Source organism: Acomys minous (assembly GCF_964271855.1).
Source record: "Acomys minous genome assembly, chromosome: 4".
Classification (NCBI taxonomy): Eukaryota; Metazoa; Chordata; class Mammalia; order Rodentia; family Muridae; genus Acomys; species Acomys minous.
Window position 1 is genome coordinate 16,944,659 of NC_140486.1, and position 27,766 is coordinate 16,972,424.

Sequence of the window (27,766 nt, forward strand, 5' to 3'; positions counted from 1 at the left end):
CAGAGGGCCGTGAATGCTGGTGCTCACTGTTCTTTCTTCTCTTTCTACTTTTGTCCAGCCTGGGCCACCATCCGTGGAACCCATAGTCAGCGCAGGTCTTTTCACCTTCAATTACTTCTCTCAGGAAACAAACAAAGGTGTCTGTCATTATTGCAGTGCCCTAGATGTTTCTTAATCCAATCAAGTTGAAAATCAAAATTAACCATCATATGCATTGTTATATAAGTGAGACGGTGGGAATCTGATGTGATATTCCACAGTCAACATGAGAATATAAAAATCTTCTGAAGTTGCAGCTATGTAGTTAGAGTGCTTGTCTCCTACTCACAAAACAAATCCTAGCTTTGACCCTTAGCACTGCATAATCATCATGGTGGGGCGCCAAATGCCTGTAGCCCTGCGACTTTGGAAGCAGAGGAATGGGGAATAGCAGCTCAAGGTCATCCTTGCACTACATAGTGATTTCAGGACAATCTTGAGTGAATGAAACTTTGTCTCAAAAGTAAATAATGAAATAAGATAAGGATGCTAGGCAAGCATCGGAAGTAAACAACACTTCTAAGCATACGTTGAGTTATTTGTGGCCAAGGATCATATGTACCATGTCCTCTGAGCATTCTTTAGATGGTCTACAGGTTCTTTAACATTGTCTATACAAAATATAGACATAAATTTCATAAATACAGTAAAAATTTCATAAAGTTTATCAGAGTATCATTCTAACAACCTGATTTCATATCCCCTAAATTCTGTTTACATATAATATAAATTTGAAAAAACATATATTGATGTATAGCCATTATAAGGAATAAATAATCATATATATGTATACATATTGCATTTTACCCTTCAAACTTAACATTTCATTTTCTCCTTTTAAATAATGCAAAGACTATCAATTTACTTTATACCATGATCATAATAAAAGTTCTACAAACTAACTAACAGTAATTCATAAGTAGCATTTATGAGTCAGAGTCCAATCAAGGACAGCACATGACATATGAGTTTATTAATTTTCTCATCATCTATGATCCTTTTCTTCTGTTTAGACATATGGGAAAATAGGATTTTTGTTCTAAAGAGTGTACTAACATCCAATTTTAGCTTATTATTATGGCAGTGCCATTTAAATTATTAATGTGATTTTTCTACTTTCTTATATATATAAGCTAAATTATTTTTTATATGGTGATATCACGTTCATAGAATTTAATATATGTCTCAGAACTAAAAAACCTACAGAAAATTATACAGAGGATTACCCAACAAAATTAAAATAAAAACAAATTTAGAGAATCACATTTTATATCTTTCAAGTCGTGAAAGAATATTTACTACATATCTATACATAGTTGGATTTTAAGTTTTAGGTCATACTAAACATATGCATTAATATTTTTCTAAAGTAATAGTGCAAATAATATAATACCCAACATATTTGTAAATAAAGAACATACTTGCAAAGAATATATTGCTCCCAAGAAGTATTTTGAATCTTGAAAGAAATTTTTAGGACCTGATAAACAGGCAACCTGTTTTAATGTTGTCATTATCATATAAAGGATACTTACTAATGTTCTGTAAAGTTGGTTTTTATTTTTGACAAATGCCAAAGTTATATAAGTTTAGTATTATTTTACTTAAAATTAGTAAGGCTTATGTCATAACAACGAAAATTCATCTCAGTAAACAATTACAAGTTAGGGGAAGCGGTAGCGTTTGCATCCATAGCAAAAGAATATGATCTTCTAGGAAATTACCTTGGTTCATGTGGTTCCTGACGGGTGAAAAAAATGCAAATACTGTGTCAAGACATTAAAACTTTCTCATGGACTTTTGGTAGGATCCATTTATGATAGTGAGTTGATCCGTGGCAGGTAGGTTTAAAAACTCAGACCCCAGCTGCTGTTATAATATAATTAAGGTTCCAAGACTCTTACTATAATTCAAGTGCAGTTCATTTGGTACAAGGATTGGAGTCGGCAAAGCCAAAATTATTTTTTTTTTCAAAGAAACTGAAAGTCAGCTTCAGATCTTAGCCAAGTGCCTGTTCTGAATCTCACAGCAACAGTCCGTAAAGGAAAATGAAGATTATTTCTATTTGGAAAAATATTTCTAAGATTCTGAGTACTTGAGTCCTGTTCATAGACACAGCAAACTTTTTCATTTTTTCATAGAATGTTTGATTCCTTTTCACTTGATATGGTGAAATGGTCAATTATTCTGTAACACACACACACTCACATACACACACACACACACACACACACACACACACACACACACACACACAGTCATACAATGTCAAAACAAAAACAATTACAAAATAATATCCCAAACAACAAAGTAAAACAAGACAGAAAATTGGATAAGACGGGTTTTGACTCTTAACAGTTTGAGCCCTGCTCCAATTACTGCATATCATAGGAGACTAATTTAACTTCTCCAAGACTTAAGCCTAGTCAGTTATAAAGAAGTTACAACTGACTGCACCTCAATAGTCTTACTGTGAAATCGACTGTAGCAATAACAGAGATTTGGCATGGATTGGTATTGTTGGCTTTAACATATTAGACCCCAGCCTATGACTACAGGCCTTTTTGACAGAATAACAAAATATTCCTACTGTTTCTTATGATGCATTTGTTTATTTGTGATGATAAAGTCTTGTTTGCCTCTGATATCAATGAAGCCATTTATCTAAACTTGTGAGGAGCCATCATCTACCTATAAAATAACATTTAACACTGACTTACACCTGCATCAATAAACAAAAAGAAAAATTACAAAACAGTCATGGATATTTAAAATATCATATTAATAAGGATATAATCATCTTTTGAAACATTTATTGTTTCTGTAAGAAACTAAGAGCAAGTAGTCTGCTAACTTATGAAATATTTAAAACATTTTCTTTAAAATCTAGAGGTTGACAGATTGCCACTATTTCAGGTATTACAATGTAGAGATTTCAGGAGTAAAATTTAAACAATAAAACCTTTTAAATACATAACACTTCATTTTGTTTTTTTTTCACAATAAATAGAAATTTATTCTACTAATATGGGCTACAGGATAGAAACAACATATCAACTTACATAAGTACTTTGAAGACATTAATTGATATTTAAAATAAATATCATGGGTTCCTAACACTACATTTCTTAAAGCATTATTTTTTTTAGAAGTAGTATGACTGCATATTTCAAATTCTCACCAAAAATACACTAAATCAATTTAAAATAATTAGAAATGTTGATAAGCTGGTAGATATCTTATATGTAAATAGAAAAACTACTCTTCTCTCAAATAACAATGATAGCATTATCTATATTATTCATTAAAAAGAAGGAAACAAAATTAAAATATGATATATAGAGTTAGATTTGATAAGATATGAATGAATGTGTTCAAAGAAAATTATTACATTTTAATTAGATGAGACATGAGAAAATAGAGTGAAAACACACACATATATGTATATATACATATATATACATTATGTATATATATATCACAGAGAGAGAGAGAGGTGTATAATCATTCCTGGATGAGTATATGAATGCTATGTAAATGTAAATTATTCCCAAATCAATGATTAATTTAATACAATTCCAGTTACAGAAAGAATAAATGCAAAAGAATTCCAAGAAATTTCAAAAGTATAATTAACAATTGCTATAAAATCTGATAAATAATCCACTTACTACTGTCCAGCATAGAAATGCATAATTTAATCCACGTATCAGAGCATAGGAAGTAGAAACATTTTTCTAGAAATTTGAGAAACAATTGTAAAAATCAAGCCAGGATCTCAGTTGTGAGATGCTTCCCCGAGTATTACTGGGACCATTGCCAGTATATTTCATAGGCTATTAATATTTCCCTTCTCTATAAACTTTGCTTACTGTAGTTAACTCTGGTGCTAGAATTTAAAGTCAGTGAGGGCGACAAGATCATTCACTGCATAGTTGAAAATTGTAAAGCCAATAGTAGTCAAGAGGACTTGTTGAGGTTTCTTTCTGTTAATGCTTTCAGGGTTAAAGAGTAAAGCCTAATTAGCTGCATGTTGACTGTTTACTGTTTCTGTGGGTTCTTTTTTTTTTTTTTCATACTAATTGTGAAAATGAGTTTCTGTTTCAAAAATAAACATAAACAACTAGTAATTGTATCCTCTGTTTCAGACTACCTCTCAATATTACCCCTCAAACAGAAAGCCCCAGCCTGCTGCATGCATCTTCGCAACCATTTCACCTCTGTCAATATCCCTTCAATGGCCATGACCTGTAATATTCTTACCTTCCCCATCCTATCTGTTAAATTCACACCACAACACTTCATATCCGTCTGTCATCATTTGTCACCTGAAAGTAACTCCAGACCTGCTTTTTTGACACCACTCTGTCTTCCCATACTCTAGACACCACAGTGTTGCCAAATTGATTGTTCGTGGAGAGACGTGATGGAATCATTTCACTTCCCCAACTCTTCTTCATTTGTGCCCAGCATATCCTCCAGTCTGATGATCACCATCTAATCCTATCTTAACTTCCCTCAAACTGCACTGTCGTGGCTACAGATGTCTCAAGGCCTTGGACTTTGTGCGCTGTCTTCCAGAAAGTTGTAGGGAGTGTATTTTCTAATCGGCTTGCCCACCTTCTGCATTGCCTAGGTACATTTTCTCCTAGGGTCACACTCTTCTCCCTGGGCTGGAACCAAAGACCATACTTGAACGTCTCAGTGTTTTACCAACTCCTTGTTACACGGTAGATGGACAAGTGACTATATAACTGTAGCTGAGAGTACGTGTGGATTATAAGTAACACATAACTTGGTTCTTCACACTTATCTGCTCTTATAATCAGAAAACTTTAATTATGGGTAAATAATTCTTCTATTTGTTAACACTTCTCCTAAGCATACCCACGTCCTCCTGTTATGGATCAAAAAGACAGCACTAGAAATGGATCGGTCCATTCACACATCTCACACTGCATGAAGCCAAAGATAGCTATTGGTATAGCCCAAATCAGAAAATTACTTGAAGCATTATGAGCCGTTTGTTTCTTTGAGAACCAATGACAATAGTTTGGACACAGCTGCTAATTACCTGAAGAGTATCTTGACTTAGAATTCTAAAGAAATAATGGTGTATCTTCAAATAACACTTTGCATACCCTTAAAGTAGAATAAAATTAATGAGTTTATAATATAGCATATTATTTTTTTTCTTTTTTTTTCTTTTTTTATTTTTTTCCTCCTTTATTAATTTATTCTTGTTACATCTCAATGGTTATCCCATCCCTTGTATCCTCCCATTCTTCCCTCCCTCCCAATTTCCCCTTATTCCCCTCCCCTATGACTGTTCCTGAGGGGGATTACCTCCCCCTCTATATGATCATAGGGTATCAAGTCTCTTCTTGGTAACTTGCTGTCCTTCCTCTGAGTGCCACCAGGTTTAGTAAAGACTAGGGACTTCTCGGTGCCTAGTTCTTTAAACTGAATATATTTTTTCTGACTAGTCTTTATTCATTTTTTTCTCAGCATTAAAAACCATGTAAGTTTTTGTTCAGTATCTTATTACAATAATAGTTAAACTTTACCAATTTTGTGTATGTTACACTTAGTATTTTCATAAATGTCATGTCATTTAACATCTTACACATTGTGTGCACTGATAGTTATTCAATAAAGTTGATACAACTAATCTCTCTATTTCTACTTTTCTTTCTTTCTTTCTTTCTTTTTATCTATTTCTACTTTTCAACAATCATCTTGAATGAGGTAACCCATTCTAGAGACTTAAGTGACATTTATCTCTCATTTGTGCATGCTAGATTTGCATTGTTAGATATGTGTTTCTCATTTAGAATATGCATAGAGATTAGGAACCTAGCTTGAACAATTGAACACTTTGAACGGATAGAGCCATATTTAGGCTCACCGAAGCTGAGAAAATGGCAGAAATGAAGAATTAATAAATCTATAAGGTAGAGGTCAAAGGTGAGCAAACAAATTATATTCAAGACATCTGGTGGAAGAGGCCTAAGGAGATAATGCCTCTCTGTGAAGAAAAACCCTGCCAAATGGGTGTGAACACTCAGCGTGTATGAAGCACACTGGAGAAGACAGAACATGGAAATATCAACTGCCTTTTGTAACTTGCTTTGCAGAAATACAGGCTATCAAGGACTTTAACAAAATTTTACCAAAATGAGCCATAAAATGCAGTACAGTAAATGGAGAATAAATGAGAAATTTTCCAAGTATCAACTTTCTGACCCTACTTGGCAGTGCTACATATAGCAGAAGGTACTCAGCAAGTCATTTTCATTAAAAAGTGCCAGGAGAGACAAATCTTTCTGATTACTAGGAAGGAAAAAAAGCATCAATATCTGTATTTTTTTTCTTATTTCATTTCTATGTCATTCCCTTTCTCATTCTCTTAAAATTTCTATTTTGTGTAGACAGTTATACAAAATTGTGGTAATTTTGTATGTAATGACTGTTGTGTTTAACATTATAGAAAAATACAGACTGAAAACCCATATGTTTGAGTGTTATGTTCCACGAACTGTTCTAATTGCAGTAGTTTGAGGATTTATAAAAGGGAATGTGATAAAAAAAAGCAGTGGAATACTTACATTAAATTGTTAGCATAAAAATGTAATAAGCCCTACAGAGGAAGTAAGAGGCAATGACCTGGGGAAGGCTGGCTGTAGTGCCAGTTGCTAAAGTTGGTACCCGGACAGGTGTATCCTGGAGAGCTGTATACACACAGTGGTCTGAGGTACTCCCCGACCCTTCCCGGGCTTCTGGGACACCTCATTACCCTTTATTGGATTAAAGAGAGTCAGTCTATATGCAAACTTCAAGGCTACTCCATCTTTATAAAAATACATGCTGTAAGTACATGCTGTTCCTCCACAGAGATATTTAATGTGCTTTTGATCAATCAGAGAAAGTTCATAGTGGCCGGAAGGAAGGCATGTATCACGGCAGCATTAGAATCCCACATTCTGGTCAATAATCTATGGCCTCCTTGCTATAATAACTAGGCTGAGAAATTATCCACTATCCAGAACAGCAAACTCAGCCTCACCTACTCACATCTTAATATAAAGAAGAAATGAAAAGCTCCCTTTTATTATTCAGGATGGGATTTCTCTCATACGTATGACTTTTTGGGATATTAATTCCTTGCGGCCAATGTGTGTCTGGGATGTTGGAGTACAGCGGAGTATTAATGTAAAGCGTGGGGGATGGAATGAGTTGGTGAAAGGGGAGTGATATAAAAAGGTCAGAAAGCTGAAGGGGCAGAGGCACAGATCACAAATGGCCTAAAGGATTCTGATCTTACTCTTGGAGTGGTTGGATTTTGAACACAGCAATAACATGATCCTGGCTGAATTTTTACTAATTTACTCCTATATGCAGTACCTATATTCTTACATATTTGTTTTAAACATGGTCTATATCCTAATGAGCTCTCCCTCCCCATCTGTCTATATTTGTATATGTATATCTATTTATTATTTCTTCCTTTTCTCTTCAGTACATCTTGCCCACTGATTCCCCTCCCTCTACTCCTTCTGGTCCCCCTGCCTTTCAGTACGTCTGCTCCAGATCTATTCATCCTGCATTTCCCTTCAGAGAAAGGCGTGCTTCCCAGGGATATCAGCTGAAAACAGCATAACAAGTTACAATAAAGCTAGGCACAGACCCTCATTCTAAGCATGTGCTTTCACTCAAAACTCAGTCTCATGTGTCCAATTGCTTCCTGGTACCTCTGCACCCTTGACTTACAGGATATTCAAATCTAGCATGCTTCAAAACTGTTTGTTTTTCCTCACCTTGGTATCATTACTTAAACTAAAGACCTCCACCACAGATGCCCAGACAAGTGTTAAAGCCTTTTGATTGTCTCTGTTCTCTGTGCTCATTCCCTCCAGGTTAAATCAAATTTAATAATACAATCCATGAAAGTATCAATTAGATTTCAAGTGATGCCCCACATCCTTGTCAGGAAGTCCCTTTCAATATCTTCTTGTCTTGCTTATTGTAATGTATTCTACGGGTCTCTATCCTTTTCAGTCTTCACACACACACACACACACACACACACACACACGCGCGCGCACACACACACACACACACACACACACACACACACACACTTTCCTGGTTTTGGTTTCACTAACATGTGTGTATGTTTCTGTGTCTGTGTGTTTGTGTAAGCACATGTGCTATGACATACCTCTAGTGATCGATCAGAGGACAACCCTGTCACAGGCACCTCTTTCTTCCACCACATGGGTTCAAGATATCAAGATATGCCAGTCTTGAGAACAAATGTAATTACCTAAGCTGAGCCATCTTACTCACCCATTGCAATTGTGAAAACATAGACATAATAGAAAACATCATCCTAACTGTCCTTTGCTATGCAGTTTGGCTGCACTGAGTGTAATGACTTTCTTCCACAGCCATCTCCATATTGCCTTTTTGCCAGGATGAATGCTAAAGTAAATTAAACCAGTGGTTCCAAAATATGGTCAAATGACCCTTTCACAGGGTTGCATATCAGACAACCTACATATCAGATATCATATTTACATAATGATTCACAACAGTAGCAAAATTAGTTATGAAGTAGCAACTATAGAAAATTTATGTCTGGGGTCACCACAACATGAGGAACTGCATTAAAGGCTTACAGCATTAGCAAGGTTGAGAACCACTGAATTAAACAGTCACTCTTGTTTCTCTTTTCTCTCCCTGGCAACTGCTGTTCTACCTTGTGGATCTTTGAATTTCAGTATTTCAATTCATGTAGGTAGAATTATTTCTGTGCCCTGGTGGCTATAAATTTAACCTAATATTTATTAAAGTCACCCATACTTGCACAGACAAAGTCTCTTCCCACTTAAGGCTGAAGGTTAGTCTGTCGTAAGGATTTGTCATACTGTGTGTACATGTTCATCTATTGATTGACACATGGGTTATTTCTTACTTTTGTTCAAGTGTAAGCAAAGTTAATATTGCTGCTATGAATATGTGTATGAGGATAGTTTATTTCCAGTTTAATATACATATATATGTACATGTACATGCATATGCATATGTAGAGCCATATTTAGAAAATTAATTGTGCAATCATGTCTAATTCTATTACTTTCTGGAGAAAAATTTAATGTGTAGTAATACTGTTTTACATTCTCACTAGCTAACTAGTCTGAGTTTTCTAACACACCATGCTTCAGGTTTCTTAGGTTGTTTCAAATACCAAACACATTCCTTTGCTGGGCTTTGAGGCCTTTGTTTTCATAGTTTCAAATGTCCCAAATTTGCAACGCTGACTCTTCATGAACACTCACTTTAGACTCTAGGAAGAAATGTCCTTAATGCATCAAAGCAACTGTTAGAAAATCATTTACCAAGTTCTTCTGTTTTTTTCTATTTCTGTTTGTTTTTATATTTCTTCCATTGACACCACATCTACCCCTATAATTGGCTGATTAGAGATGCATAATGACTGACGTGTCATAATTTCTAATTTCCTAAACATTATTTATTACTGGAAACCTATAATCATTACTTAAAGATAACATGTGTATTTTACAAACAAATTAAGATTCCATCACATCATCAAGAATGGATACAAGGGATGGGATAACCATTGAGATGTAACAAGAATAAATTAATAAAGGAGAAAAAATGAAAAAAAACAAACATAAAAAAATAATAATCTCAAAAAAAAAAAAAAGAATGGCACCATACTTCCTTGTCATTTAGGTGTACATAGAAAACCTGAGCATCAGTAACTTGAATATTTAAGGTATCATCAGATCCCTATGGTTACATATTGTCTCAAGAATTATTCTGGTAACTTCTTTTTGTCTTATATATCCAGGCACTGTCCTAGAGATAGCTATAAAAATTTTCAAGTACTTCTTAGCAGCAGATTTGAAAATTGGATCCCAAGCAAGTGCTGCACGTTATCACACACTTTGTGCTGTGAAACTATTAAACTGATATTTTTATAGTTAACAGTAGGAATGACCTTTAGGGCAATGTGTATAAAGGGGAGTTCATTCTGAAGAATAACAGGGAAATTGTAATTCTGTTTTCATGTTAAAAGGTGACTAGTTGGGTATGAATTGGCTGATATGAATTGTGACAATTGCCTGTCTTATGCATTATGATTAGGAAGCCATATATTATGGATCAGAATTCCTGATTCTAACAATGCCTGGGTATATGTCTTTTTTCCTATACTTATGATCTTAACTGATTGGTAAAAGAATCCACTTAATATCTAGATGGAGATACAATATGCATTCTCATATATCTACAATCCTATCTTTATAAAGATAAAATCATCTTGAGGAGTCCATGTAAGAATAAAAATATTTCAATTTGATGGGGATAAGGAGGTTCTCCAGCAGGTCCTGAAGGGCCTGTTGAATATTCCTATAGCTCTAGTGATTATACTCTCATGATTATAACTTAACCAATACAAGGAAATCATGATATGGTTTGCAGAAAATTGGAGGAATAGGTATTGGTCTAGAAACATCTTTTTGTTTTCTGTTTTATTCTAAAAGATATTTGTAGGCTCAATTTTCTTACCAAACATATTTTATTATGAACTTATTAACTGAGAGTTCCTCACTTATAACCCAGCTAACCTAAACAATAGGAAAGGGAGATTAAAGAACACAGTAGTGAAGCCGTAAGGATATTGATTCCAAGGAATGGTTCTCCTGGCATAATCAGCAGAATTTCTTCTGCTGGAACCTGGGGCAACCAGAACCTGGAACCTCCGCAGGAGTCTGGAGCACTGAAGCCTTCCCTTAAGCAATTCTCTCTAAGAGCATCTCAAAGTGGAGTAATGAACAGCCCAAACTATGCCAAGTTTTCAAAGGCCCCACCTCTTGTTTTGGGCTCACATTTATACCTCCTCACAGAATTTGTTCAAGGATGTTTTTCAGCTGGTTAATAGCCAATCTCCCCTGCATGGTGTTTTGACTTCTAAGGGGATAAGCATCACCTGCTCTCTCACAAGTCTTTTTCTCATCCCCGATTTGTGATCTAAATAAAAAACATGTTTATCTTTCCTTCAGATACTGAATATTTTCATTAAAAGTATTATGTTTTCAAGTTGTTTTTAAAAAGTCATGAATGCATGGGATGGACGGAGTGATGGCTGAGCTAATACAATGCTCCCTACTAATGTTTAGGTACCTAAACATGCATCCGTTGCACCACATAAAAAAATGGACACAAGGAACTAAGTCTGTGATCCTGACACTGGAGAGGGGGGAGCAGAAGGATAACTATGCTTAATGGACCCCTGTCTAGTCAGTTAGTGGCTCCAGAATCAGTAAGAGACACTTTCTCAAGAAAAATGTGGAGTTTTAATTGATGAATAAGTTTTATGTAGGCATCTGGCCTTCATATGCACATACACCCACTCATGCTAACACTCATGCATGTGTATGTACACACACACACACACACACACACACACACACACAAGACATAAATGCAGAAACACTGTATAACATTCAGAAACTTCCATGATATAAAATTAGGTATATTGTCTCATTTTAATAGTTATTTTTAAGCTTAAAATGTTAAACAGAAGGCATTATGAAACATATCACATATCAAGGACAGTTGTAACACTGTACCAATGAAGTGGGAGAATATTAATCCATCAATTTAATCTTTTTTACTACTTTACTTACATGGGGAAATATTTTGTAAACATTATGCTTCTGTCATAAAGTTTATATGTATATTTTGAGTTATAATTATTTATGATGCCTTTGTATAATATTTAGAAATTCCTTTATGGTATACAAATGATATAGCTTGTCCCTTCTTGCTTGCAAAATAACATCTTTAGGAAAATAAAACCATGTTATAAAAATTCTGTTGATGTAACACCTTTGATCTCATTTGGAGTGATTTTTATGTGATAGACTAACATATTTGGTTTCTTTTGGAATGATGTTTACATGGTAGCTAACATCATAACTTTTAAGAGCATTCTTTCCTTCAACACACACACACACACACACACACACACACACACACACACACACACACACTATGAGTGTCAAGTGGAATATGAATAAAATTGGTGAGCAGGGAGATAATTATCTTTTCATATCACATCACAAAGAAAAGAGACTGTAGTGTTACCCTGAGTCATCAAATTATTTAACTTTTTTTTGATATGTTAACCTTCATATGTTTTTGTCAGAGAAAAATAAACACAATTGCTTAAAAGAGATTCAAATCACCTGTGCTTTTAAGTACCTTGTTAATTTTCAGGAACTATGTTTAAGTATTTAATTGGCTGTCTGAGTCGGAATAGTCACATACTTTACTTCTCATAAGGCTTTACTTATTTTCAACATAGCCTAAATATAGTTGATAAAAATTTATCATGTTTTACAGTAAACATTTACTCACACAGGTATTTTTCTCACTATGGTATAGACTATAAGAATTTTAGTTATGTCTCCCGTTATTGCCGTGTCCTCTACTCTACCATAGATTCAGGCCCCAGTGTTGCTGCTGGGTTTGTTGTCAAGAGGATAGAATCTAAGATGAGAAAGCCACAACTGAGGAAGTGTCTCAGTAAGACTGGATCATTTTCTTGATTCGTGATTGATGTGGGTCACCCACGCCCATTGCATGCAAAGCCACCCCTGGGCAAGAGATCCTAGAATGTCTGAAAGAGCAAGCTAAGCAAGTTAGTAAGCAGGAGTCTTCAGGTGCTCTCTCTGCTCTGACTGCCCTCAGCGACAGAGTGTAGCCTACGAATGGGAATCTGAAATCAACACTTTCCTCCCCAAGTTATTTTATGGTCATGGTGTTTTAGCATAGCAATGGAAACCCTAAATAATGAAACCAAGACAAAACAACTACAAAAACACCTATAGTCTAAACATGTAAGATGCTGTCTGTATCAGTATGTATGTGTATCAGTGTCCTTTAGCGATATACATAGTCATATTTCAAAATTATGATGTAACATCACCATGCTGTAACAATATCAAAACATAACATTCATGCCAGCTTAGTAGTAAAATTCATTATTTTCTGTATAATGTTTCTTTAAAAGAAAAATGTTAAAGCATTGTAGAGTTTCTGTAATATCCAAGATCACTTGAGAAGTTAGGTACTACTCATAATAAGAATTTTTATGCATTATTTCTCATTAAGTCTTTTTGAAAGCCTATAAAATTGCTCCCAATTTTATCTTCACTGTAAATCTGAGGGACTGAAAGCTCACAAATAAGGTTTCACCATCTCACCATCAGAATCTAGTGCAGAATAGAATCTTAGCTATTTCTTAGCCTGAATCAAGCACTATCTTGCATGTCAATTTAATTGGGAATATTAATCTAGTGAGTGATAGAACATGGTATAAAAACAAATTTCCCAACACCTAAACCTACATGTCTTCAACCCATGGGACAGTCTCTTTCCTCTAAAAATACTGGATTTTAACAGAGTCAACGCATCATGGGCCAAGTATGTTCTGAGTCATGCTGAGAAGGTCACAGCCCTATCTTGCTCACTTTGACAATTCCTTTTGTCAAAATAGTTTGCTTGATTTTTTTAATATCGGGAGAGGGGATATGTGCTCGTGTGTTCACTGAGGCCAGAAGAGGATGTCAGAATTATGGAAAAGTGAGCCACTCAACCCGGATTCTGGGAACCTAACTGTACTACTCTACAGTCACAGTACAAGCTTATCCGCATCTGGGAAACTTACCCAGACCCCTCTAACCTTTTCTGAAAATAGGAATGCTACATATATATTTTTTTTTCATTTTTGCTTAAATTGAGTACATAACTCTTGGATAAGACAGTGTGTTATTTTATTTTATTCTCAGTTATCTGGTTTGACTTAAGTTTTCAGTGTACTAATGATGCTTAAAGGGAAGTATACTAAGAAAGAAAAGGGCTATTAAAATAAAGATGTTTGATAATATCTGTGTGCTCACAAATAATGTTTAAGACATGTGGCGGGGGGCTATGATCAAATGATGATGGGCGAAGTTCATGAAGCTCCTTGGCATGACAGGAGGGCCTGTGTCCTCAGCAAAGTGCTACCAGGCAAGTATGACAACCAGAGTTTGGATTCCCAGCGCTGATATAAAGCCAGGCCCCCAGGGACATGTGCCAGGGAGCTAACTACAAAGCAAGGAGCAGATTCAGTAAGAAAACTTATCTCTTAGGAAGTGGTGGAAATTTGTAAAGGGAGACACTAAATAGCCACCTCTAGTATCCACATGTGTGTATACACACGCGCACACACACACACACACTTATACACACATATACGCACACAGTCCTGTAATAAATGAGGCACGTGCTAAGAAAGAAAGAAGCACTCTGGATAATAAGCTTTCCATAATTTGAGTCTGTGTGGAATAACATTCTGTCTTATTTAAATGTCTTATTTGCCATTCTCTCAGCCTCAGAAATGAGGCTTGCTGATGATACTGCTCTTTGAATTCTAGAGTCTCAAGTCCCTGACCAGCCCAGCTCTCTTCATGTGAGGCCCCAGACAAACTGCATCATCATGAGTTGGACTCCTCCTCTCAACCCAAACATCGTGGTGCGAGGCTACATTATCGGGTACGGTGTGGGCAGTCCTTACGCTGAGACTGTGCGAGTGGACAGTAAACAGCGGTACTATTCCATCGAGAGACTAGGTGAGTGGCCACTCATGCTTATTCTCCTAAGAGAAGAGGGTAGGTTATTTTCAATTATTTTATTTCTTGTAATGTCAGCCTTGGAGATTATGGTCTCAACATGTGCGCATTCGTTCTTGTTTTTTCATTTTAATTTATTATAATGTATTCAGGTTACATCCCGATTGTTATCCCCTAGCTAGTATCTTCCCATTCCCACCGTCCCTCCCTCTTTCACCCTGTTCCCTTCCCCTAGACCTCTGACAGAAGGGGACCTTCTCCCCAACCATATAATCACAGCCTGTCAGGTTTCATCCAGATAGCTTGCCTCCCTTTCCTCTGTGTGCCACCAGGCCTCCCCAACAAGGGGAAGTGATCAAATCAGGGACACCAGAGTTCATCCGAGGCGGTCCCCACTCTCCCTTGTTCATGGACCCATTCTTAAGCAACCCTGCTCTCACACACAGGAACACAAGCTGGTACACCTACATACATGCTCTCAAATTTTGTCCCTCCCTCTCTCCTCAATGTGGGGATTCTGCTCTGCTCTAGAGGGCTCTGTGATGAATGGAATCATTCTGCGTGCCTTTCCTTATGTGCACAGGGCACTGGATAACTTCTCTCTTTCTGACCAGCATTGAAAATGACTAACCTTCGTAATTCTTCTAAAAACAGGACAATGCATTTTAAAACTTTATGCTACCTGCAAGAGAGGATTCTGTTCATTTATCTTTAATCTTAGTTGTCTAATCACAGAGACTTGTTTGCTTTCAACATCTGTAGAGAAAGATTTGTCATTATGATTGTAGCATGATGAAAGGATGAATTTTCAATCAAGGCAGTGAATCTCTTCTCTGTGTATGCATCCTTTCTTCACAATCCAAATCTCTTGCTGTGTTTGGCATCATTTTTGCATGGATTCAATGCTTCTACTGTGTTCTCCTGTGAGGTCATCTGTGCATGTAAACCTTCAGTTCATTTTTTTTTTCTGATTTCCTATGGTGTTGCAAGGGTTTATATCATTAACGACAGAAATGATAAATAACATATCAGGATGCCAATAAGTTAAGTAATTGTCACAAAGTAAAAGATAAGTTCACTCTACCTGTTGATTTAATACCACATTACTGGCAATGAAATGCTTTGACCTCATTGGAAATCAAACTTGATTAGGGGTGTGAAACTGTAGTCATTTGCAGTGTCCCTCACAAACAGAACATTTGTGATGAGCAGCCTGATTTGAATCTGAATAGCTAAAATGCTGTAGCAAGAATAGATTCTATCAATGCAGAAATAAAATTGCACCAATCCATTTTCTCTGTAATTGCTCCAAACACTAATGAGAGAATCACCTACTGAAACTGGCCACAATTAGAGTTAGCTTGGCATTTAGAAATAATATTCCCCCAGTCAGTTTCAGGGCATGAATATAAGGGCAATCACAAAGCTCATATTTTATGGCCGTCAAACCTGTGTCAGGGGACTCTCAGCTATCCATTATTCAGAATACACCATCACTGACAGTGCATCTTTATTCCACTAACCAGACAAGGCAGGTTAGCATGCACACACAGGCTACGGCAGGAAGAATAAATGCAGTGTAAAACAAGCAAAGCTGGAAAGAATAAAACTACACGATTGCACTGTGTCCCTTCATAATGGCTTTTTTCATTACAATGAAATTGGTAATCTAGTGGAAGTTTACCATATCATGAAATTAACATTGGTGGCTTTCCCTAAATGTTAATCAAGAATAAAAGCATCTTGTTAAGGTGTGTTCCAAAGAACAAAGAGGAAGGATAAGGTGTATCTCAGTAGCAAAGCTGTGGTCTAAAAGAGAAGAGCAAGGGAGAGCACAACTTTAGTCATGAATTTATATTTTACAGTTTGTCTGGCTACACACAGAGATGCACACACAAACACAAAAGCACACAGCCACACACATACACACACATACATACACAGGCATACATATACACACATATACACACACATGTTACCACATGGCATGATTTTAAGAAAACAATAAAAATATGAACATTGACATAACTATGAAATGAAAGCATATGTTGCTATTATTCCCTAGGGTGCTTATGGTTATACTTTTTTTTTATTAAATAGGGGTGTATGGATTAACTTGTTATACTTTTCACAAAGATAAAAGATTCATGCATGTCCACAGAGATGCAACAAAACCATTAATTCCTACTTTTATGATACTAAGCACTAAAATAAGGGTTAAGTCACTGTGACAAAATACCTGAGCCAACCACATAAGGGAGGGAATACTGATCACAGTTTCAAGAGGTTGAGCCCATTATTGTATGGAAGAAGGTGAGGAAAGCAGCTGTATCACAGCAACCAGGGAGCAGGAGCAGGGAGCAACTCTTTAGATCCACTCTCTCTCCCTGTCTATTCACTTCTGCCTGCTTCTCCAGGTGGCCAGATGCCTCTGCCTACAGTTAGGCCCTTCCTTCCTTCCTTCCTTCCTTTCTTCCTTCCTTCCTTCCTTCCTTCCTTTCTTCCTTCCTTCCTTCCTTCCTTCCTTCTTTCCTTCCTTCTGTATTTTGTCTAGTGTTATCCTCCTAGACACAGTAGGGGTATGCTTCAGCAATTTGCTATCTCTCAATTCATTAATATAGACAACCAAGGTTAAGTAACATATAGCTATTGGTGTATAATAAACTACATGTTTAAAGTACATATTTCTGAATTTTAAAATAAACTGCTACATAGTCTTTAAATAGGAGTTTAAATTTTCCCTTTATTTCTTAACTATTGTAAAGATATGAAATGCTTTGTTGGACTTGTTCCTCACAAATGTGTTTTGGGAAATGCTTTAAGTGGTATCGTGTTCTAAATTTGTTTTCTGGATATCTAATTTCAAAGCATCAGCAAATTTCATAGCATTAACTTTGTGTCCTGATAGCTGTTTAATTCACCTGTTCTGTCAGCTCTGTAGGTGTAATGAAACCTTCTGCATAAGCAACATAAATGCGTGAGCAAATGCTCTGTCGTATAGTTTCTGAGACCTGTGCCTCTGGTTTCTTTCTCCTGCTTTACTGAAGTAGTCAGTAAGATCAGTGAAGTGTGAAGAAATGTGCCAGATGCTAGCATTTTTGGCTAATTTCTGATCTTGGGGAAATTTTGAGTATTAGCTATGAAATCGGTGACGGAGTCTTTAATATGTCATTTATCTGACTTTTAGGGAAGGCTACACACTTACTAGCTTTCAGGCTATTTTAGTAACATGTTTTAAGAATGCTTGCAAAGTGATTTTCTCTCTCTTTAAATGACATTTTTTTTCTTTTTAGTATAACAAATTAAATTGATTTTTGAATGGAAACTAAACTTGAATTTCTCATATAAAATTTTTGTATGGTTATTGTCCTCTTAATATAAATGTATATGTAAAAAATAAAATAATAATAAAAGTAACCATACAATATATACAATAGATTACCTATAACAAGAAGAACTATGACACAGTCAGAAATTGTATAAATTCTTAGTGTTTGGGCTATTTGTATTTGACAGCCTTGAAGAAGACATCTTTCCTATCTTGGTGCATCTGATTTTTTGAATGTAAATTAATCTCCATCACATATTGTCGTTATCAACCTACAACACCTACCTAGACCTAAAGTATGATTACTTTTGATTCATTATTCATTTAAGTTTTGGTTTTGTATTCAATGATTATATTCATCGGCAATGCTATTGTACTCTATGCCTGTTCTCAATTTATTAGTGTTTCCTGGCCTCAGAATCAGCTGCTTCAAACGTATTCTAGTTTGGCTTGTATTTTCTTACTGCTCCCTACATTATTTAGCATTTCATAGTTTGCGGCTTGTCTGTTTTTTTTTTTATTATTGATTTGTATTTTTATCTTAGCATCTCTAAAATAACCATATTCTTTTATAACAGAACTTTGAAAGTTACTGAGTTTTGTTTTTATGTTTTGTTTGTTTCAAGACAGGGTTTCTCTGAATAGCCTTAGCTGTCCTGGACTCACCTTGTAGACCAGGCTGGGTTCGAACTCAGGCCTCTGCCTTCCTGAGTGTTAGGATTATAGGCATTTAATAAAACATTTAAGGTAAATATCATAGCTTAGAACCATCAAATGTAGCTCTAACTGTGGTCATCCACAGGGGATGCCTTTTTTTCCATACTATGTATTTCTACCACACACTGTTCCTCAATTGTCTTTTCTAGAAAATATACACTTAGGCTACAGTCCATGCCGTCTAATTGAGATAATAACCATGAAACCATATCAAATTTAATTAAAATATGGATATGTTATTCAGGCATCGTTCTTATTATCATTTTATACATTAGTTGTGGATTAGTTTTAGATTAATTATTTTTTAAAATAATTGAAGGTTTTTTGGTGTTTTTAACTCAGATATAAAAAAATACATACTTTTATTAAAAACATTGAATTACTGAAATATATTGGCATGAATAAATACAATGCAGTAGCTTTTAGTTAATGTGAAAGCTGAAAACATAAACTCCATATTTTAAATATAATCAAATACAGATTATAGATTATAATATGCCAGGAAAGAGAACTGAATTTGTTCACCAAGAGCACTGCTTGCCCAAGGAGAAGTGACAAGGGATAAGGAAATGTCAGGCCATGAGATCATTGCTCTGAATACAAGAGGAAGAATAGCTATTATCTTCCATGTTTTTTTTTTTCAGGTTAGTGTCTTCTAAACGTATAGGCATTCTCAGGCAGTCTTTAAGGACAGCTGCAGGGTGATTCATTAATAATGCATTCACTCTATTTGTAACTCCTTTCTCTCTCTACTCTCTGAGGTCCACAGCAGATGCATTGTCTTATACCTGGTGAATTTTTTAAAGCTATTTGGAAAAATCCATTACAAAAGATGAATACTCTTATAGAAAGAAAGGCAAAAAGACCATCTTATCAGAGCAAAAGATTTCTCTCTCTCTCTCTCTCTCTCTCTCTCTCTCTCTCTCTCTCTCTCTCTCTCTCTCTCTCTCTCTCTCCACAAAAGATAAGTGATTATTTCTCCCCTCCATTGAGGACTCTATAAAAGACTCTGTGCTTCATTCTTCTGCCAAGTTTATGATCAAACATTTAAACAAAAGGTATCTTATATCTTGTACAGTTTTCTTTTCTAGAAAATGTCTTATTTAGGTTAAACCAATCCTGATCCCATTCTCAATCCTTCTTCAGTGTTTAATGACAGCAGTTCAGTGTATATTTACCAAGGACTGTGAAATTATCATCAGTCTATTTCTTGATTTTTCTCCAGTGGCAGGCATCATCCAGGCTCTCAAAATGAAGAAAAACAAAGAAGGATCCTATTGAGTAGGGAAAGTAAAAATTATTCATATGTCAGTGTTTATCAGGATACTAGTCAGAGATTGTAAAAAAGACCTAGCTTCTAGTATATAGAGAAATGAGAGGTCAAATGCTGCTAGATTGAGAAAAATTACACTTTCCACATGAAAAATCACGATGATTCTGGGAAATTAAATCTTGTTTGTTTACCAAGAAAAATGTAATCTAATGTAGTGACTTAGGACGTTAGTCCTAAATTTTCTTATTAAGTAGTATAAGCTGTAGGTTTTGGGGTTGTTGTTGTTATTGTTGTTGTTTGAATGAATACTGCAACTTCCACATAAAGGTATAGTATTTTTATCCCTAGGCTATGCTTAGAGCTGACTGAGGGGAGAAGAGACAAACCTGGGCATTTTGCTTTATTCATCAACTATACCAGTAGATCCATGCATTTTCCTTTCAGTTCTATCAGATTCTGGTCCATGACTTTCAAACTGTGAAAGCATCCAGTGCTTAATATGTAAAATTGTATTTTCTTGTTGTTGAATTACCCAATTTCACGTCTCTAAACCATCCTACATTTTCGTAAACAATGGCAGTACACTTATTCCAAAAATCTACTTTGATATTAACATACATATGGTTATATTTCTGGGTTGACATGAAACACACACACCTTTTTTCTACCTTGTAACTATCTGGGTTTTGATACATAGACGATTCCTTATTGGCAAGAGATAAAGGATGTTAATTTGTTTCTTTCTAAACTGACCTAGACCCAAGAAAAAAATGACATTCAACCATTTTGTACATTTATGCATAATATGTAGGTCATTTTTCCTGGTTAAAAGCTTTTTCTTTTGTTATTGATCTTATGGGTGTGCTGTGTTTGTGTACACACATGCTAAGAGGTTTCATCAAGTGTGGGGAGATTTGAGCATTATTTTGTCAATAGCTCTTTCCCCATGCTCTCTCAAGTGATTACATGAGTTACATAAATATTACACACTTCTAAGCCTCTCTAGTCCATCTTCTATCACTCTGATTCTTGATATTAGTCTTTTTGACAACTGTGTGTCATCTGGGGCAGTTGTTGCTATTGTGTTTAAAGCCCAGAGTGTTGTTTTGGATGTTTTCATTACTTAACTAACTGGGTAATGAATACCTTCTTACCTGACCAGTGTTACAAATACTATACACTACATCTGTAAAGGGCATTTTTGTTCTTTACATGTTTATGTTTGATATTTTAATTAAAATGCTGAATCTTGAGTATTCTTCAGTATGCATAAAATTATTAAAAATTATGTTTTTAGTGTCCTCTGCAAATTATTTTTTCTACATTTTTTCAAAACCAGTTTTTATTAACTCATCCTCACAATAGGTAATCTTCCTTTTTGTTTGATATGCCACTTATGTGCAATCCCTAAATAGTGCGTGTGTGCGTGTGCGTGTGCGTGTGTGTGTGTGTGTGTGTGCATGTGTGTGTGTGTGTGTGTGTTTGTTTTGGGTGTTAGAGATTTTGATGCAATTTTTTAATATCCTTAAATTTTGTTATAGGATACAATTATTTGGGAAACAAAGCCCACTCTGTGCCTTAGCTTCTTGTTGGAGATGATTAGTGTCTAATGTCATGAGGCTAAACTCTCATGACATCAGGGTTCCTACTGGACTTATGGACAGCCTTGTGCCCCTTATTTTGAAAGCACTAAGACTTTTTACCTCTGGTCCTGTTATTTGCTTTATCTCCAAGTCTTGTGAAGTTTCCTCACATAATGGCTGAAAACGAGTCAGGTGAGGGATGAATACTTAGCACCAGTGCTGTCCAGTCCACTTCTATTTTTATTATATTCTTCCCACAAACCCTAGCTTCGATAGTCACCACACACTTCTCTCTGTGTGGACTCCATGGAAGGCGATCTCCAGATACTTTTTAGTTGCTTTCACTGTGATGGAGTATGGAAACTCCAGGTCAAAGATGAGGAAAGAAAACACTCATCGTGATTTCCTTTCTCTCAGAATTCATAGACCATCATGGACCAGTATCTGGTGTCACAAAACTGTTAAACGTTTACTTGTTTTTAACTAAATATAAGAGGAGATCCAGTCTCCATTAGTCAGTTTCATTAGAAATGGGAGCCTTCAAATAGTGATTAAGCTATCTTTTATTAGATCAGTGTACCAGATTATTCAACTTTTTCAAAACCACCAAGAGGCCAAGTGTATTATTCCTATCTCTTGATATCTACCATTAATTTCATCAAGAATGAATCCTGTCATATTGCATTTTTCGGGAGTAAATTTAAATTGAGTGCTCTTAGAAACAGGTCTTTTAGCCTGTGGAGAAATGAACCTTTATAACTCCCAGAGTGCATTTGAAGCTCGGTGAGCTCAATGTAAATTACATGTTAAGCTCAGCATGCTCCCATCAAAAAATACTCTTCATGCATAGAATATAAAAGTTGTGAGTCTATGACATGCAAACATTTAAAATAAGAAAAATCAATTCACTTTAGTAGTTTCACGAATAGTCACCATACATGAATAAAAAATGAATAAGCACCATGGGGAAGACATTTTATTACTTTGAAATGAAGTGCATTATAGGTGTTGGTTAACAAAATTCTGCTTTGTGTTTCTGGGAAAGGGTATATGAATAATTATGGAAAGTGATTTTTTTTACCCAAAGTATAAAATCCTGACTCCAGAGGCTCAATAGAAATAAGTCATTTCATGGTAGAGAAAGCAGAAGGAGAGGAGACTTTCCCACTTATTTATCCATAAATTTCATATTCAAAACATATTTTCAGTTCAGCAATAGAAAGTGCTGGTTTAGATTGTGGAATGAGAGCGGACCATTGAAAAGTCATATTTGAAGCTATAGAAAACAGTCTAAAAGAAAGTAAACTTATTTTTTTATTTTATGATTTTGTAATTTTTATTTACACAGGGATTCACAACTCATTTTTGCATTATCATTAGTAATCCCTATTCCTCTCTTCTGAGTTCTTATTATGTCTCCCTAGGTTTTAAACATATGTCAAAGTTTTACATTCTTTATGGGAGAGGAATGTGAAATCTAAATAATTAAAAGTGTGTGTATATATATGTGTATATATATATACATATATATTATTTTCTTAACAATTCAAAAGCCTTTTCATACTCAACTTAGTATATTTCAATGCTTTTATTTTACAGATGTGAATAAAATCAGTAAAGAGAGTATATTATTATTTTATTCAGTTTCATTGTTAGATTTTTTTCATTTGGACAAGATTAATCAAATACCAAGTGGGTCAGCTTCCTCACTTCCAGATCATTGCTTAACTAGAAGGAAGAAGGTTCCAAAAAGTCAAATGGTTTTATCATGTTTTGCTAAACTTATTATATAAGTTTACTGAGTGACTTTGAGTATAGAGCACCATACAGAGGGAATAATAAAAAAAAAATGTAACATATGCAGTACTCTGGCATATTCTAGACTTCAAAAGTCATAAATCTTAAATAAAATAAATATGTATTTTTTTCTCCTTTATTAATTTATTCTTGTTACATCTCAATGGTTATCCCATCCCTTGTATCTTCCCATTCTTCCCTCCCTCCCATTTCCCCCTTATTCCCCTCCCCTATGACTGTTCCTGAGGGGGATTACCTCCCCCTGTATATGTTCATAGGGTATCAAGTCTCTTCTTGGTAACCTGCTGTTCTTCCTCTGAGTGCCACCAGGTCTCCCCCTCCAGGGGACATGGTCAAAGGTGAGGCACCCAAGTATGTGAGAAAGTAATATCCCACTCTCCACTCTACTGTGGAGAGTGTTCTGTCCATTGGCTAGATCTGGATTTATACATACATTGCAAGATATATACATATATGTACATATTACAAAAATATAAGAAACATCAGACTTTATAGTTTGTGCTTTGTGAGTTTGTAGATTGAAATATTACTTTGATAAGAGATTGTTAGGAGAGTCTTACTAACGATCGAAGGTGGAGAGTTTTTGCTAAAAGTATGGGTAGAATTCATTGTCACGGTAAAAACATGAAATAGGATGTCTAGGACTGTGCAGTCATGGAGAAACAAGGGAAGCCCAAGGCCTAGCGAATAAACCAGGTGAACCATGAATTCAAGTTCATCAAAAGAAATGGCAGGAATAATGCATAGAGATTGTGAGCACAGGTTGAAGAAGGTTTAATATTGTAGCCCTTGAGACTGTTGAATTATCTTATTCCATAGTTTTTCTATGGAACCTTCATGTTGTACTGATTAAATAAAATATTAGGGAGGAGTGCTTTTGTTGAGTGTTAATTTCTTTTATAAAACATGGCTTTGCCTTATAACCAACTATAGGCTTGAACTCTCTCTTCTCCTACACAAGATTCTTAAGTGCCGGGATTGAAGATGGTCTCTATGACATACAGCTATTTTATAAATATGTTATTTTATTTTTTAGATTATAAAACATAAATCTTCAAAAGCAATGGAATCCAGGGTCAGGGGTTAAGCTATCCTACACCATGATGTTCATTATTACATCTGTGGTCAGAAACCACAGATTATAACTTGCATAGGTTTGTATTCCTGTTGCCACGATACAATATTCTGAAAAAAGCAACTAAACATAGAAGGATTAATTTTGTTTTTCTTCTTTTTTCCTTTTTACATATACATTTATACTATTACACATATATACAATAAAGTACCTATAGCAAGAAGAACCATGACACAATTAGGAATTATATAAATGTTACATTCTTAGTGTTTTGGCTATTTGTATTTGATAGTCCATATGTACTGTGCATCTTATCAGGGATGTCAAGATGACAGGGGCTTAAAGAACTGATCACAGCCCAATTACAACCAAAAGCAATGAACAATGAATACATGCTGCTGTTCAGCTCCCTTTCCATTGACACAGACTGGACCTCCAATCAAGAAATGAATGGTACCACACACACTGGATGGCCTTCCCTTCCCAATTAATGCAGCCAAAATAATCCCTCAAAGCCATACCCATAGGCCAGTATGTCTTCCTGGTGATTTTAGATTCTTTCACGTTGACAATAACAATCATATTGTTTGTTTTACGGGTAGTTGATTCTGTGTTTATTACATCATTACATGTTAATTAGTAAATTCAGGAAGTGAAAACAACTAAAAGTCGGACCTCTAAATTTTTATTTAATATGTCATTCTTTCTTTTGGAGATGTTAACTCAATGTGCTGGTGGCATTGAGTGATACTTACAAGTTATACTTTTAGGAATGACAAGATAGACCTGCCTCTATATTCACTGAAGTGAATCAATCTCTTAATAATTAGCAGCGAAATGACAGATTAAAACAGTAATATGTGTGTGCTTTTGAGCCTTCTGTCCTGATAGGAAAAATATCTACCGCTGGCTTAAACCTGAAAACCCAAGTGATTAGTGTCTAATATAAATTTCTTTAGAAGAAACTAGAACTTAGTGAGGATGTGTCTTTTAACTTTTAAACCCTGTGAATGTGACTTCTTTCTAAAAAAAGAGTCTTCACTAATGGATTCGTGTTAAGGATGTTTAGTGGGATCACACTAGATTGCCCAGTGGGTTATAAATTATATGATAGTGTCCATAGTGGAGACACACAGTGGCAAGACAGCAAAAGAAGGCGAGATGAAGACCACATGGAGCCTGGAGTTACGCAGTGACAGAGAACACCGAACTCACCAGAAAGCAAACAAGAGTGAGGAGGGGTCCTGCCATAGGGCCTGAGGCACAACCAGTGCTCGGATTGTAGACATTGCCTGTCTAAACTGCAAGGGAACAATCACTGTTGATTCCATAGTGTAGTTGTAACTTTCAATACTAAATTAATTTTTCTCTCAATCTCCTAAACTTGAAAATTGGAATTTCTGAGTCATGCATCACCCACTTACTAAAGCAACATGAACAATACTTATAAAGCTGCCACATCAAGTATCATCATAGGACAGCATCATGGTGACAAGGCCTGAGGGTGTCTTGGTGATGAGATTGCAGGAACAAAGTATCCAGGCAACCAAAAGAAGTGTTACCTCAGCCGCTCTGTTCCAGTTGGTCAGCTTCATCTTTTCAGGTAAATCCCAGAAGGTTCATGCCAGGAAACGCATAGGAAATTTATAGCAGCCTTATTTAGTGTTGGAAGGTTTTTGTTTTCAAGCAAGAAATACAAAGGGAAACAATCTTAAAGGAAATACAATGGATACTATAAGACACTGTTGTCCTAAGAATTAAGTTCAATTATAGCAAAGTAAATGAAATTTTGAGGGAAGGTAAAAAGCCAAAAATTTTACTCTGAAAAATAAAAGGGATTTATCCACATGGTAATATAATTCACAAGACTTGCATACCAATTATTCATGTCTTGGCAAAAATTAGGAAACATTCTAATAGTACACAGCATAACTGTACCATTAAAAGGAGAATTTCTTTATTTGGAACAGAAACAGAATAATATTTCATAATTGACCCTACATCTATCTGTATTAGTGCCTTTCCCTATAAAATATTTTATACTTATGAATACTTCATTATTTGGGTACTAAATTTGTTAAATCTTTTAGATTATAGAGAAAATATTTTATTTTTCTGATTTATAATAAAACTATAGGGACTATAGTAGATTTCATCCATATGAAATGGCTTGGACACACATATATAGCTAAGTGGATGACTGTTGAAACAAAAATGTGTTTGGAGTTTAATGGTGGAAATCATTTGTTCAACTAAGACGTAATAAGTGCCGAAGAAGTTGGTAATGATGACGGTTCCAGTTGAATATAAGGCAGGGCTTGGACTTCAGAGCATTTCATAGACCTGATTCTTTTCTTTCAATATCCGGGAAACCATTGACTGGTAACAGTCTCATGTCCTCCATGTCCACACCTCCAAACTAAAGATAATGATAAGAACTTGAAATCTATGCCCATTGTGCGAGTGTGTGCTTGTTCCTTTAAGTAGGTCTGGGCATGTGTGTGATAGAGCCTACACATGGAGCCCAGAGAGTGGATTTCAGGTGTCAGTTCTTGTTTTTTTTTTACTTTGTTTGAGACAAAGTCCCTTCTCCTATGTGCACACCATGGTAGTTGGCCCAAGAGGTTTCAGAGACTGTCCTGTATTTCCCCGTAGGAACACATAGTCTTCATCGCAAAGTCCGGAGATCAAGGTCATACCTGTGTGGGAAAAGCTTTCGCCTACTACGACATCACAGTCTTAATGGCTTTTCAAAAATGAAGGACAATAAGTCATTTAAAAATAAATTTGCACATCTTAATTTTTTTCCTTTAATTAAAGAAAAAGTCTTATTTTCTTAAGAAAACAGAGGTTCAAAACTGACTAGGTTCAAAGGTTCATTCTGTTGTAATATTTGGACAGGTAATATCCATGGATTTTCTAACAAAGAAGTAAAAAGTGTAAGAGAAAACATGTTTATAGGTTTTTTTATATTAAACATGACATACTAAAAATACAATTTATTAGCTCTTTCTACATAGTTGAAATTAATGGAGATGGTGATTTATGGGAAGTAGTTTAAAAATTCCCCTTAAATTATTTTCTTGCTCTTTTTTGACATACATGTCAGTAATGTTTTAGCATTTTACCTTTTGTAGAGCTCTTTACTTCTTTTCCTATATACACTATTTTCTACCTTTAAAAATTATAAATACCAAGCATTGTCTTCGAACTCTTAAACGTGTC

At 35.4% G+C, this 27,766-nt stretch overlaps 1 protein-coding gene across 2 annotated transcripts in view; it reads left to right on the forward strand.

Annotated features, from left to right (window-relative positions):
- Positions 1-27,766, forward strand: part of DCC (DCC netrin 1 receptor) — a 1,088,923-nt gene that overhangs the window by 919,100 nt on the left and 142,057 nt on the right. For both annotated transcript variants that reach the window (XM_084780514.1, XM_084780515.1), the window contains exon 15: positions 14,553-14,747. In XM_084780514.1, the coding sequence (XP_084636640.1) occupies positions 14,553-14,747 (195 nt within the window). The remainder of the gene's footprint in view (positions 1-14,552; positions 14,748-27,766) is intronic.